The 13,897-nt window shown below is 46.5% G+C and overlaps 1 protein-coding gene across 1 annotated transcript in view; it reads right to left on the minus strand.

The window, feature by feature from the left end:
• The window catches only part of GALNT17 (polypeptide N-acetylgalactosaminyltransferase 17), a 596,132-nt gene that overhangs the window by 291,777 nt on the left and 290,458 nt on the right, over positions 1–13,897 (minus strand). Inside the window, exons 4-5 of the mRNA XM_025379068.1 lie at positions 10,093–10,267; positions 4,984–5,181 (exon numbers count right to left, since the gene is read on the minus strand). Of these exons, the coding sequence (XP_025234853.1) occupies positions 4,984–5,181; positions 10,093–10,267 (373 nt within the window). The remainder of the gene's footprint in view (positions 1–4,983; positions 5,182–10,092; positions 10,268–13,897) is intronic.

Here is a 13,897-nt window from a genome sequence, read left to right on the forward strand (position 1 = left end):
ATCATGAGGCTGGATCCTTCACGAATGGTTTAGCACCATCCCTTTGGTGCTGTTTTCATGATAGAGTTCCCACGAGATCTGGTTATTTAACATTGTGTGGCACCTTCTCCCTCTCTCTTCTTCCTCCTACTCTGGCCATGTAAGACGTGCCTGCTTCCCTTTCTGCCATGACTGTAAGATTCCTGAGGCCTCCCCAGAAGCAGAAGCCTCCATGCTTCCTGTACAGCCTGCTGAATCCTGAGCCAATTAAACCTCCTTTCTTTATAAATTACCCAGTCTCAGGTATTTCTTTACAGCAGGGCAAGAACTAATACACCCACCATGGCACCCACAATACATATCACAGGTGCCCACTGCCAGTGCGAGATGCATAAATAAAAGCTATCCTGGGAACAACACAGGTCTCCAAGGAGTTGAGTGTAAAGGCAAGATCAAGTTCTGGGGGCTGGGTGGTCCAATGCAGTCTAGACACATGCGGTTGGGTCCTTGAAGTTTTGAAGAAGAGAGGTTTATTGTCAACATTTAGAAGGCAGGAGATTTTACAAAGGCTCTAGATTTATGGCTGCTCTTAAAATTCTGGGCCGAGTGCGGTGGCTCACGCCCGCAATCCCAGCACTTTGGGAAGCCAAGACAGGCAGATCACAAGGTCAGGAGTTCGAGACCAGCCTGGTCAACACAGTGGAACCCCGTCTCTACCAAAAATACAAAAAATTAGCCAGGCATGGTGGCATGCGCCTTTAGTCCCAGCTACTCAGGAGGCTGAGGCAGAAGAATTGCTCAAACCCGGTAGGCAGAGGTTGCAGTGAGCCAAGATTGCGCTCCTGCACTCAGCCTGGGTGACAGGGCTAGACTTCGTCTCAAAAAAAAAAAAAAATTCTGAAAGCCTAAACACACTGGCCTTATGTACCCCCAGCACCATCAACCAGAGCTGGGAACAGTTGCCTCCTTGGGCAGGACCTGTGTTCTTCAGTTCCCCAACCTCTTACCCTTACAGTCAGCTTTTGCCCTCTTTCATGGCACTTACCCACTTGCCATACTGGAAACTCTGGTGTAGAAAAGAAGAGTGGAGGACAAAGAGAAAACCTGAGAGAATAGCTATTTAGCAGGCAGGACAAAAAAGATATTAATATATACAGAAAGAAATAGGAAAAGAACTGAAACAGAAGGAATTATCAGTTCCCTTAATGCAAATCTCCTATATTATGTTGCTTACTGGGAAGTCTCAGTATCTAAAGACTCGTCTAATGTAATACCATTTGGATGATGAAACGTTCTCCTTGGCCCATCTTTTACTGGAGTAAAATCGTAACTATTAAAATTTTGGCATCACAGCAAGAAAGAGAAACCGCCATGTCCTCATGTCTAAGAAAGCATATTGTATCTGCTTAATAATTTCAGAAGGACCATAAAAATTCATCCCTACAATTAAATTTCCCCATCAACTATTAACAAATTAAGCATCCCGTAAGTTAAGACACATTAAAAAGAGATCATTGGCATTTGATTCTATTTTGTACATCAGAGATGCATATAATATTAATGACTCACGATCATGACTATTTTCTTGAGTCTTTTCAAAGTGCATATTAATCATCTGTTAATGTTACCGTAACTCATGAAATACAAGCTAATTTTTTGCTTAGAGCCACTCAAAGACAGTCATTATAGATGTTTGCTGGGCATCCGAAGGCACTGCACTGCAAGCACTTCTTTTTCTCTGTTGCTAGCACTTACAGTCACACCCTCATACTGTTATCTGTCCTGGCTGGAGGCCAGTCTCCTGTGTGTCAGTGCGGAGACTTGGGAGAAAGTATCTTTTAGCCAACACATGAAAGTCACTGTCTGCGAGTCCATCCTTTGAGTTTCATCCCTTTGAGATCTAAAGGTCAACATGTCTTCAAGCACTCGCCATTAAACCTCAAATATCCCTGAAGGCTTTGCTTTAGTTAACCTTACACTATTAATGTTATTTGCAGATAGCCAAGAATATGGTCCTGAAACACTCCATGATGAACAGGTTGGGTGGGAGCTGAGCCGCAAGACAGCTTGAGGAAGTTGTAGACCCAAAAGATTTACCTTCTCTGTTGTACAAATTTGCCCATGGCTGGCTCTACTCCTATGCAATTTTTCAGCTCTTGGTGTGAGCAGAAAATTAACAGAACTTTTCAAAAGCTTACTCTTTTTTTTATTATTATTATTTGTGACAGGGTCTCCTTCTATTGCCCAGGCTGGAGTGCCATGATACAATCACAGCCCACTACAGCCTCGCCCTCCTGGGCTCCAGCAATCCTCCCTCCTCAGCCTCCTGAGTAGCTGGGATTACAAGAGCACACCACCACCTGGCTAATTTTTTAAAATTTTATTTCAATGGAGACACAATCTGGCTATGTTGCCCAGGCTGGTCTTAAACTCCTGAATTCAAGCAATCCTCCTGTCTTGGCCTCCCAAAGTGCTGAGATGACAGGTGTGGGCCACTGGGCCTGGCTAAACTCTTACTCTTGTTAATCACAAATGTTTTAACTGAGAAAGAACTTCATGACTATCTGGAAAAAGTCTTCATCCTTACTCCATTATTCCATCTTGCTATCTTAACACCAACAACCACACCCCTAAAACCGAGCCCAGGTACACAGGCCTCTCCTGCCTCTCCCGACTTAAGACAGAATCATGATTTTAAGAGTCAGTTTGGTCCTCAAGAAGAACTCACATAAAGTCCTGAACTATAACTCGGGGATCAAAGGATTTTCAACCAAGCCATTTCCCCCAAATAAGGTACCATTCACAGGTTCCAGAGATTAGGATTTCTACATCGCATCTGCAAAGTCCTTTTGATATGGAACAGGGGCAGGGAAGTGCTGGGTAGAGAAGGGCAGGGTCCCTGGCAAGGGCTCCACCCTTGGGCCTGTGCTCACGGACCTAAATGAGGACAGGTATTTCTGTTTTCGCAGTCAAAAAGTTGCCTTTTGACCCACCATACCCATCCCCCATCCTGTGCCCATAAAAACGCGGGACCATAGTGGGCACAGACACAAGCAGCTGGACGTTGAGAGGAGCAGAAGAACACACGGACAGACACCAGCAGACACTGGCAAGCCAGCAACAGCAGAATGACGTGGATGCTGAGGGGAGTTCGGCCAGGGGTAGTTGGAGGAGAGTCTGGCTGCTGTGCTACCCGACTCCAGGGGAAGACCACCTTCCCACTCCATCCCCTTCCTGCTCCCCATCCATCTTCTTGAGAGCTACCTCCACCACTCAGGAAAACCTTGCACTCATTCTCCAAGCCCACATGTGATCTGGTTTTTCTGATACACGAGGACAAGGACCCGGGATACAGAAAGCCCTCTGTCCTTGTGATAAGCCAGAGGGTCTAACTAAGCTGATTAACACAACCTGCCTGCAGATGGCAAAGCTGAAAGAGTACATTGTAACACACACCAACAGAGGCTTCAGGAGCCATAAACACTCAACCCTAGAGACTGCCATGGAGTCGGAGTCCCAAAATGCTCCCCGAAACCTACCCATCTACATGATCCCCTTAGGGGTTTGAGCAGTGGGGCACTGAAGAAGCAAGCCACACCCCTGTCATATGCCCCGCAAAGGTTTAAGGGAACACTCCCATTTCACTTCTTCCTAAGGGACTATTCACAGGTTCCAGAGATTAGGAACCTGTGAATGGTCCCTTATTTGGGAAAAGGACTTTGCAGATGCCATTAAGTTAAGGATCTCAAGATGGGAGATAATCCTGGATTATTTGTATGGACCCAAAATATAATCATAAGAGCCTTTATAAGTGGGAGGGAAGGAAGCAAAGGAGGAAAAGGTCACGTGATGAAGGATGCTGGAGAGAAAGGGAGATGCGACATAGCCATGAGCCGAGGGAGGAGGCAGCTTCTGGAAGCTGGAAAAGGCAATGAGATAGATCTCCCGAGAGCCCCCAGAAGGACCCAGCCCTCCTGACCCAACCCCTCCTTTATTTTAGTTCCATCGGCTCATTGCAAACTTCCGACCTCAAGAACTGTAAGAACATCAATCTGTGTGGTTTCAAGTCATTGTTTTCATAGTAATTTGTTATAGCAGCAAGAGGAAACTAATACAGCATTGAAATCAATATTCATTCAACCTCCTTGCTTTTTTTTTTCGAGATGGAGTTTTGCTCTTGTTGCCCAGGCTGGAGTGTGATGGCATGATCTCAGCTCACTGCAACCTCCACCTCCCAGGTTCAAGTGATTCTCCTGTCTCAACCTCCCAAGTAGCTGGGATAACAGGTGCCTGCCACCATGCCTGTCTAATCTTTTTATTTTTAGTAAAGAAGGGGTTTCGCCATGTTGGCCAGGCTGATCTTGAACTCCTGACCTCAGGTGATCCAACCACTTTGGCCTCCCACAGTGTGGGATTACAGGGATGAGCCACCATGCCCAGCCTCAACCTCCTTTCTATTTGAGTTTTGCAATTATGCCTCGAGATATTGATCTCCATATCCCAAGAGGCAGCTTGGTGGGACCCGGGACAAGAGTTCTAAAGAGCTCCCCAACGTCCCTCCAGCTTCCCAGAATGCCACACCCCCTTGTCCTTTTCTATATGATCTTGTATCATGAAAAAGAGTGCAAACACAACAACAGTACAAGACTTCAACAAGTATAAAATAGCTCCAGAAAAAATAACTTTCAAACTTCATCCTTAAAAGTTTCTGAACACAGCTCCTCCTAGACGAGGAAGAATAAAGAAGTGTAAACATTACTATCAATTTGAAACTTCTCAGTATCGCCGTTGAAAAGCTGCACTTGAAAACTTTACATAAAGGTGCAAAATGCAACATCCTCCCTCTGCAGGAAAGCTGTGATCCTGAGACAACCACGGCTCCTGGAGAGCTGTGTGCACACAGCTGCTCGAGCCCAAGGCAGGCTTTTCTGGCCTCTCTCAGTGGCTCCTTTGTACCCTTGAATTTGGGGGCTTGTTGGCCGCCAGGGCTCACCAGCCACAGACCTTATGGGGAGAGAAGGGTCTCCGGCGTCCCACCAGTCTTTTGGGGGGCTGATGTACATGCACCACAGCTCCCAGCTGTACCCGTGGGCCGAGTTCTCGTACCGCTGCACCTCAAAGTTGTCCTGTTTGATGTTGTCAATGGAGGGGAGGATCACACGCTTCCGGTTTTCCTGGATGCGGGATAGAACCGGCTCAGCCCTGAAACAGAGAAACAGACATGAAACCTTTCTTCTCTCTCCTGAGGCACACCTCCCAAGACCACAGGAAATGAACAGCATTTAGCTAAAAGGCTGGGCTTCGGGAAGGCTGGAACTCAGATGGAAACTGAGGCTTCCAGGGACCTGTCCATGCTGGATCCTGCAGCTTCACACCTGGGCTGTAAAGTGTATGAAATCAGCTCACCCCTTCACCCTTGTTGGAATTACTACAGTGATGCCTGCTCCAGCCTGAAAAGCCTAGAGCAAGAGTTCAGAACATGGGGTCTCCTTCCCAAGAAAGTGCCAAGTCTCGCTTTCATATTGACAGTGGACTCCACGATTTACACTGCATGACAGTTTTATACAGTGTCGTCAGTTTACCCCTAGGGCATTGACTGCCACCGCTTGTTTTTTCTGCTGGCACTGAATTTCCTTTCCCAAAATAGGTCACTTCTGCCTGGGACGGCCTGGTTTTAATACATATTTCACTAGCTTCTGTGTGTGTGTGTGTGTGTGTGTATGTGTGTGTGTGTGTGTGCGCGCGCACGCGTGATTATTTCAGTTGTTTTAATTAATTTTGTGTGCGTGTATGTGTGTGTGTGTGTGTGTGTGTGTTGGCATGATTATTTCCGTTGTTTTAATTGATGATTTAATTGTGTGTGTGTGTGTGCGCGTGATTATTTCAGTTGTTTTAATTGATGATTTGATTTCTTAGAAGGGACCTAATTGAATTGGTTAGCAATAGAAGACTGGAAACTAATTAAATGCAAAGGCAGGCAGAATCCTGGCTTCCTGCTCACTTCCCCAGCTCGAGGCTGCAGCGGACATTCGTCAGTGATCTGGCTTCAGGTTCAAGGCGTAGCCCGCTGGCTTAGGAGACAGCAGATGGTCAGACACCTCCAACGTCGTGCGTCTCCGAGGCAGGCGCGGGAAGGGATCATTTCCCACATTCGAGAAGGAGAAGATGGCTCTCCTAAGCCAGCGCATTAATCTCCCAGCTTAGAACAGAATGCAGGTTTTGGAACAGAGTCAAGCGAAAATCCCATTCCTCTGCATTATCGGGAAGAATAATGAGAACACACAGTCGACAACCCATCTCTTTTCATTTGCAGCTATTGAATTACCTGTTGGCTCATCTCATCTTTCTATTTAAAATGAGCAATAAAATATACCCTGGGCCATTACCTGCTTCCAATACTTCTGCACACACCATATAAGCTGAAGCCAAATGGCACTGATTTTCCAAGGCTTCCAGGCAGGCTTAGGAGCATGGCCCTGGCCAAGTCTCCACTCATGAAATTCTCCCCTGGGAATGCCCTTTGCTATTGGCTGAAAGCCCAGCCATCTAACAAGGCTTAGACCAAGTACCACCTCTCCCACTTCTCTCACCACCTGGTCCCAAGACCAAGCACCACCTCTCCTGTGGGAGTTCTTCCTCTCAACTCCTAGATCATTTCCCCCACCTTATTCAAGTCACAGTGACTGTGCAGCTGCCTTTGCTAATCATCTCTGAACACAGGCTATTGTTCTTATGAGCTAATGATAGCTGATCTTTATTGAACACTTACTAGTGTTAGGCGCCATTCTAAATATTTCACATGTGCTGACTAATGCAACCCCCAAGATAATCTTATGAGGTAGATGCGATGATCAGCATTATCCAAATGAGGAAACTGAGGACCAGGGAGGTTAAGCAGCTTGCCCCAGGCTACACAGCCAACTGGTGGTAGAATCAGGTTTCTAACCTAGATGGTCCAGTTCATGTCTTAATTCTGAAGCTCCACTATCTCCTTGATGAAACATGATGAACCCCACACAAGCCCAGACCATGCATATAGAAACATTCAGTTCAGCCCATCCACCAGCAGTAAGAGTCACTGAGTATGGAGGCAGAAGACCTGGGTTCCAATGATATTTCTTTTTTTTTTTTTTTTGAGACGGAGTTTCACTCTTGTCTCCCAAGCTACAGTGCAATGACGCGATCTCAGCTCACTGCAACTTCTGCCTCCCAGGTTCAAGCGATTCTCCTGCCTCAGCCTCCTGAGTAGCTGGGATTACAGGCACCTGTATTTGTATTTTTAGTAGAGACAGGGTTTCGCCACGTTAGCCAGGCTGGTTTCGAACTCTGACCTCAGGTGATCCACCCGCCTCAGCCTCCCAAAGTGCTGAGAGATGTGAGCCACCGTGCCCGACCCCAGGGATATTTCTGTGGCTGAGAAGTTTGATCTTACTGTCTACTAGACAATGTATGACGATTCCCAATAATTTGCTCCCTCCTCCCTGGGGATGTCCTGCCTATTACCAGATGGCCTGCAATGCTTCCCTAGAGAAGCACACTCCTTCCTCAACCTCCAATTAACATTTAACTTGGACATGTGAATTGGTTTGCCAATGGGATGTGAGTGAAAGTGACGGTGTCACATCAGAGCAGAAACTTTAACAGCCATTTCGAAGTTCAGCCACTGTTCTTTTCCCTGAGCCACAAAGATGGGATGTTCTAGACAGGAGGATTCCTTGACTCTCAGAACACAGAGGATAAAAGCACAGCCACAGTCAGACAACCGCAGCTGATGTGCCATGCAGACAAGAGAGAAACATGCATTGCTGTAAGTCATTGTGACTGGAGACTTTTATTGCAGTAGAACCTGGTAAAAGTTGAGACATGCTATCTACCTTGTAATGGAGAACCACCAGGGGGTTTTAATTCAGAGAGGGCTCTATGCCACCCGGGTAGACGTGTGGAAAATGAGTCTGAATGGCAAAGACTAAAGTCACAGACATCAGGGAGAATCAGATGATAGGTGGATTCAATTAGATAGACTAGAATTAGACTGTAGACTTGAGGGCAGATACCAAACTTGCCAGATTTTGAACCCCAGTTTAGTGTCCAAGTGTCCCAGTTTGTGCAGGACTCTTCCAGCCTTACCACTGCAAGTCCTGAGAAATCACTCAGTGCCAGGCAAACCCCAAACCTAGAACAACACCAGGGGATACAGTAGGCATCTAGCAAGTATCTGTCAAAAGAATGAGTTTCAGTAGTGACCGCATTCGTTTAGGTGAATGTCAAGGAAGAACCAAGCTGGGAGAGTGGTGGTCAAGACACTCTTAAAAGAGGGAGACAGGAGAAATGGCAGACAAAACTGGCTGAAGCTGGAGGTTGAAGCGATGAGTAACATGAGGGCAAGGGGAAAATCAAGGGAAAGGGACATATGTGGGGGGCAACCAGTTTTGACAGGAAAGAAACGAGGACGCAATGATGCCAAGGAAAAGACAAGGTATGCCAGGCCTGAGGCTGTGACAGAACATTGGCGTGCATCTTTTTCAGAAGGCTTCCATTATGGCTCAGTGCTTCTCAAACTGGAGCATGCATCAGAGTCCTCTGGAGGGCTGGTTACAACAGACTGCTGGATCCCACCTGCACGGCTTGTGATTTCAGGCGACTGGGTGGAGCCCATGAATTTGTATTTCTGACAAGTTCTCAGATTCTGTGGATGCTGCGGGTCTGGGCACCACACTTTGGGAATGATTATTACTAGAGATAAACAGCTCTGGAGCTCAGGAGAGAGATGGGGGCTAAAGACATGCAGCTAGGTGTCACCAGAGTTTGATGACAGCAAAAAACTGGGAGGGAAAATTGGTGTCTGAGATGGCAACAGACCCCAGCGTGCACTTGAAGGGGTCAGTGTTACCAGTGGTCCCGGGTTTCTTAAGTGGTCATATGCATAAACATTGGTTTATTGGTTGTTGCAAATGAAGAACAGACATTTTAATGTTAATTAGTGATGGGATACTGGTTCTTCGAATCTAGTGCAGTGAACAACACTTACTTAAGACAGCCTCAATAAGTGTAAATAAACATATTTGTGAAATACAAGACTCTGCTTCTTACTAATTAAGCAACCCAGGTACAGGTTATTTAACCTCTAACTTGATGGATCATTGGTTACTTAGCAACAATCATCTGACCACGCTTCAAAACGGGAAAGTTCTATTCCAATTTTAACATGATTTTGGCATTGTTGTGGCCTCACTCTTTGTGCATCCAAAATCTTCTACTCCCCGTACACTCAACCAGTTTCTCACACTCTGTTCTTTCCACCTAGAAAAATATCAGGGCCATATCTGCAGAAAATACGCTTCACCTTCCTCCGAATGATGTGAAAGATAATTCTGGGGAGCTTTACCTGAGTGGTCAGAATTATAACTATATCTCTTTTCTCACAATGACAGTCAACCATCAACCTGCAAAGACAGCAGCAAAGAAGGAAAAGAGAACAAGAAAATTATGACTTCTTGTCCCATTTGCAAGGATTCTGTTGAGTTTTGTCTACTTGATACACCATTTTCTTTTTCTTTCTTTTTTTTTTTTTTTGAGATGGAGTCTCTCTCTGTCACCCAGGCTGGAGTGCAGTGGTGTGATCTAGACTCACTGCAACCTTGGCATCCCAAGTTCAAGCAATTCTCCTGCCTCAACCCCCCGAGTGGCCAGGACTACAGGCGTGCTCCACCATGCCCGGTTAATTTTTGTATTTTTAGTAGAGACAGGGTCTCACCATGTTGCCCAGCTGGTCTCAAACTCCTGATCTCAAATGATCCACCCACCTTGGGCTCCTAAAGTGTCGGGATTACAGGCGTGAGCCACCGTGCCCAGCCTGATACACTATTTTCATTGGGGATTTTGATGATGATGATGATGCCAATGATGATGAACTGAACAGATGGCAGGTAAATTTCTCCCTGCTCCCCAGTTTTATCCCAGACAATGGTCTCACTTTCTTCTTCAACGAGTCTTTCTCCGTTCTCCCAGAGTGCCCCTACAGGTAAGAGGCGAAATGTCCCACCTCCCGCATTCCAGCCCCTCTCAACCACAATGCAGGTCTTGAGCACCCCTGAGTTTCAGCTCATGACCTACCAGCCAGCGGTGAATTCCACGTGGGCATCAAAGAAGCCAGTGACCTGCCCGGTGGCCACCTTCCAGCCTTCAATGCGAGCGCGGATCAGGCCTTCCCTCTTCTGATTTCTCACCACCTTCACCAGCCCGGGGTAGCGTTTGTGGACATACTCCTCCAGGGGGACCTTCAGCTCCTCTGCAAATAACAAAAATGCAAGAAGGTCTATAAACATGTCACTTCAAATTTGCATCTAACCCACTGCAATGCCCACAGATCTTCAGCGAGTTCAAAGATCTCAAAAAAATCGCATGTTAGTAATTCTGGCAGAAAAGAAAATCTCATCAGTCTAGGAGTCAGACGACATCTCTGATGCATTCACCCAGGACAGCTATCTTCTGACGGTTTGCAATCCATACAGCTGGATGGGAACCCGGCCTGGCTTTTATATCCCGGCTGCTATGAGCCGGCAGACGTCCTTCAAGATTCTTTTTCTTCGTGGCCCTCCCCCCAAACTTGACCAGAATCCTTGTCCTTGTCCTCCTGCTACCCCATGGGTCCATCCGGTTTATCAATTTCTATACGGGCTTTTCCATCTGCACACAGACTCGTTCTTACAGTACATGCCTTGGGATGCAAAATAAGTCTCTGCTCAGTAGTAGAAATGCTAGCTTGGAGGCAGAACTAAAGCTACCAGGGATTGAATGCCCTCCCTTCTGCAACAAGCAGGTGGGAAAGTGCATTTCTATGAGCTAATTTAATCCTTGCAGAAACCCCAGGAGGTTGCTAGATTAATTCCATTAATTAACTACGTTAATTCTATTTTGCAAATGAAGACATAATCTTAGAGAGGCTAACCTGTTCCGAGGTCACATTTGTGGTAACGGGAGAGCTGAAACACAATTCAACTGAATCTAACTCTATAGACATAAAGACTGATACTCAGCCGAGTCTGGTGTTGTGCACCTGTACTCCTGGCTACTCAGGAGGCCAAAGCAGGAGGATCACTTGAACCCAGGAATTGGAGGCTGCAGTGAGCTATAGTTACACCACTGCACTCTATCCTGGGCAACAGAGCAAGACCTGGTCTTTAATTTTAAAAATAAATAAAAATAAAGATATCTTAAAAAAAAAAAAAAACAGTGATACTTTGTGTGCATAAAAATCACCAGGTATAGGGAGGAAAATGAGGGGCTAACAGGGAGGGGATTCTTAGATCCTGCACTCCATACACCCTGCATGGGTGCTGGGGTACTCAGGGACATGTCACCAAAGGCCATAGATCATGGAATGCTACAAGGCGAATCCCACCTGGTGACCAGGGTTGGCTTGTGACTGCAGGAATCTCCGTTAAGTTCAGGGAGAACATTCTGAATGCTGAGCGCTGGGCACCATGCCAGGAGTTCCGCAGGCACTGTTAGCTCTTAGCTGCCACGTGACCTGTGACCTGGTCGTGGCTCTTCCCAGGAACAGGATGTCAGCTCCTGGCTATATCACTCACCACATCTGGGTATCAAATGAGTTCCTCATTTGTTAAGCAGTTGCGAGACTTTGGGGGAGATATATGGGTATGGATCAGTAAGGCTGGCAAAAGAAAGTGTGGGTCATTACCACTGGCCTTCTCATATCTAAAGAGTTTTGGGAGGTATTAAAGGAGTAAAACGATAAAGCCTAATCATTTGGTACTAGCCTTATGGCTGCTAAGACTAAAGGAAAAGCTATATAGAAAACACTCAACATGCATTCAATAAACGGTAAATCTAATAATGATTGGTTTATCATACTTATTAATGTTGATTAATTGCATAACTTCCTATGAACAACAGCTTGTCTTTCAAACTAGTCAATATCATTTTTATTTTTATTTTTTGAGATGGAGTTTCCTTCTTGTTGCCCAGGCTGGAATGCAGTGGTGCGATCTCAGCTCACTGCAACCTCTACCTTCTGGGTTCAAGTGATTCTCCTGCCTCAGCCTCCTGAGTACCTGGGACTACAGGCATGCATCACCACGCGTGGCTAATTTTGTATTTTTAGTAGAGATGGGGTTTCACCATGTTGGTCAGGCTGGTCTCAAACACCTGGCCTCAGGTGATCCACCCACCTCAGCCTCCCAAAGTGCTGGGATTACAGGCATGAGCCACTGCGCCCAGCCGCCAAAATCATCTATAAAGTCTAGGGCCTACTGTATAGCAGTAGACACCATTCTCACTCTTACAAGGTACAGGGATACACTGTTCCAAACAACAGTGTATGGAAACATCGAGGCAGATGCCACCATCCAATGATCAGGGCTTAAGAACAAGTGACACTGAGCAGGCTTCTCTTCCCAGTCCCTGCAGTGTGATTCTGGACTTTGTAAGATACTGAGTTGTGCTCTGGCCTGTGCTCAAAGACAATCCAGACACAAGTGCTCCCTCAAGATGCTTACAATTGAGTTAAGGAGATGAGATATGTTTAAAAATTACAGGAAGGCGTACTTTGGGAGGCCGAGGCAGGTGGATCACCTGAGATCAGGAGTTCGAGACCAGCCTGGCCAACATGGTGAAACCCCGTCTCTTCTAAAAAAAAAAATAGCCAGGTGTGGTGTCGGGTGCCTGTAATCCCAGCTACTCGGGAGGCTGAGGCAGGAGAATCGCTTGAACCTGGGAGGCAGAGGTTACAGTGAGGCGAGATCGCACCACTGCACTCCAGCCTGGGCGACAAAAGCAAAACTCCGCCTAAAAAAAAAATAAATAAAAATAAATTATAATATTTAATATTATAAGGTAAATGAAGCTAATGGCTCCCCCATCCCCACAAAAAAATAATGGCCGTGGAGGAAGAGTGCTGTGAGGAGTCACAGAGAGAGAGAAATTGTTTTGGCTGGGAGCGTTCATGGAAAAAGTTGTTAAGTTATGCAGAAGATTTGGACATGAGCTCTCACTATTCTAGAATACATAAGCACACCAAAAAACACCTAAGTGAAAAATTGTATCTACTTAGATGACAGTATCATGAGCACCAACGTTTCAGTCTAGGAAACTGGGAAGATGCCATTGATTTATTTTATTTTTATTTTATTTTATGTTTCAGATGGAATCTCGCTCAGCCACCCAGGCTGGAGTACAGTGGCGTGACCTCAGCTCACAGCAACATCCACTTCCTGGGTTCAAATAATTCTCCTGCCCCAGCCTCCCGAGTAGCTGGGACTACAGGTGCCTGCCACCATACCCAGCTAATTTTTGTATTTTTAGTGGAGACAGTGTTTTGCTATGTTGTCCCTGCTGGTCTCGAACTCCTGGCCTCAAGTGATCCCCCTATCTCGGCCTCCTAAAGTGCTAGGATTACAGGTGTGAGCCACCACACTCGGCCAGATACAATTGATTTAAAAAGAGAAAACGAAGAAAAGAGGAAGAACAAGTTGATGAGTTTCTCTGAGGACAGGTTGAGGGGGCCAGAGGACATTCTGGGTTAGGCATCTGAACCACGACAATGGTCTGGAGGGGAGAAAACAGGGCAGAGGTGTCAGGGACTGTATGACGAGAGATGGCGTCCTAACATGGAGAAACCTCATCTCTATTAAGCACAAAAACTAGCTGGGCGGCCGGGCGCGGTGGCTCAAGCCTGTAATCCCAGCACTTTGGGAGGCCGAGACGGGTGGATCACGAGGTCAGGAGATCAAGACCATCCTGGCTAACACGGTGAAACCCCGTCTCTACTAAGAAATACAAAAAATAGCCGGGCGAGGTGGCGGGCGCCTGTAGTCCCAGCTACTCGGGAGGCTGAGGCCGGAGAATGGCGTGAACCCGGGAGGCGGAGCTTGCAGTGAGCTGAGATCCGGCCACTGCA

The sequence above is a fragment of the Theropithecus gelada genome, chromosome 3, assembly GCF_003255815.1.
Source record: "Theropithecus gelada isolate Dixy chromosome 3, Tgel_1.0, whole genome shotgun sequence".
Lineage (NCBI taxonomy): Eukaryota > Metazoa > Chordata > Mammalia > Primates > Cercopithecidae > Theropithecus > Theropithecus gelada.